This window comes from Branchiostoma floridae, chromosome 14 (assembly GCF_000003815.2).
Source record: "Branchiostoma floridae strain S238N-H82 chromosome 14, Bfl_VNyyK, whole genome shotgun sequence".
Lineage (NCBI taxonomy): Eukaryota > Metazoa > Chordata > Leptocardii > Amphioxiformes > Branchiostomatidae > Branchiostoma > Branchiostoma floridae.
Window position 1 is genome coordinate 3,733,911 of NC_049992.1, and position 1,384 is coordinate 3,735,294.

A 1,384-nucleotide genomic window follows, 5' to 3' on the forward strand; every position below is an offset into this window, starting at 1 on the left:
GAACATAAAACCACAGCGAACATTTCTACATTTACAGTAATGTGTACCTTCATGTTGTCTAGTCTAACAAATTACTGCTTGTTTATTCTTACTCAATCACATTCATTGTGTATGATGACCAGCCCCTCTGGCTCTCTCCTACTCCTAGCTGCCAGTTGCTGCATTATACTACAGGGTGTCTAGATCTGACACACCTCCAGTAACCAACTGTCTGGTAGAGGTCATTGAACTCATTTGTTTGGAGAAGAAGAATAAAAAAAGAAGAGGAAGAAACAAGACAAAAACATTCACGGTTCCCTTATGTGAAAAAAAAAAAAATTATAAAGTACCCCAAACAAGTGGGAAAATACAAGAGATAGAATTGTCTTAGAGATAAAGAAATACAGATTTTACGTTGTACCTTTTGCTGCTGTTTTCCCAGGTTTCTGTGCGGGTGCTGCTGGCTCTGTGGGGGTGGATGGTCCTGCTGTCGGGGTTTCCCCCTCTGCGCCGGCAGGGGCGACCTTCAGTGTTTTGGCAGGCTGGGTTGTGCTGTCTGCTGTCCCCTCAAGGTCAGCATCACCTGCAGCCTCGCTCTCAGTCTGAAGGGGGTAAAAAAAATGAGGTTGATTTCTGTTAAACTGCTAGCTCACTCTTTAAGTTTAACCTTCGAAGGATCTCCTTGCTTCCTAACCCTGTAATCAATTCAAATTCATGCCTTAAGACTACTTCAGCATGGTTATAAGAATCTTAGGGTTTTCCTCAAATATGCAGATTAAAGGTTTGAAACTATGTTTTCTGTCATATGCCTGCAGTTCACAAGACAACTTGTTAGGTGGCCGTGGGGGAGAGGAGCATGTCCATAAGGACAGCAACAGCAATTCTAAACATTACCTGATCATGAGCAGGTATGTAAAAAAAAAATATTTGGAAGCCCAGTATGTAAATCTGTGTCTCTTCAAGTCATCTCTTCCCTGTTAATACGTATGCTGGCACTTCTCCCTCCTGGGTCTCTTCCAGATGTCCCTTCCCAAAACAAGCAAGCAAACAAACAAACAAACAAACAAACAAACAAACAGTCTGTACCTGCACGTCTCCGTTCTGAGTCTCCTCCAGTTGTCTCTTCATCTCCAGGGAGACCTCTGCCTGGATGGTTTCTGTAGTTGACGACCTGCTCTCCGAGGTGAACAGCACGGCCTGAGACTCCTCGGGTCGCACCTTTTCCAGATTCAGATTCAGATTTTTTTTTGTTATTTCCAATGACAGGGCAATTACATGAATAAATCTAATATTTCGTGTCATTGTTTTCATGCCATACAAAGCATTTGTACAAAGTTAGATTCAGGTACATACTTGTGACTGATGACGATGATATACACATCAAAACAATGATAAAAATTCATGA

At 42.1% G+C, this 1,384-nt stretch overlaps 2 protein-coding genes across 2 annotated transcripts in view; both read right to left on the minus strand.

The window, feature by feature from the left end:
- Positions 1-225, minus strand: part of LOC118430923 (F-box/WD repeat-containing protein 7-like) — a 6,970-nt gene extending 6,745 nt beyond the window's left edge. Inside the window, exon 1 of the mRNA XM_035841952.1 lies at positions 195-225. Within this exon, the coding sequence (XP_035697845.1) occupies positions 195-225 (31 nt within the window). The remainder of the gene's footprint in view (positions 1-194) is intronic.
- Positions 226-385: 160 nt separating this feature from the next.
- LOC118430924 overlaps positions 386-1,384 on the minus strand; it is a 3,707-nt gene continuing 2,708 nt past the window's right edge. The window contains exons 2-3 of the mRNA XM_035841953.1: positions 1,066-1,197; positions 386-581 (exon numbers count right to left, since the gene is read on the minus strand). Coding sequence (XP_035697846.1) covers positions 390-581; positions 1,066-1,197 — 324 coding nt within the window. The 3' untranslated portion in view covers positions 386-389. The remainder of the gene's footprint in view (positions 582-1,065; positions 1,198-1,384) is intronic.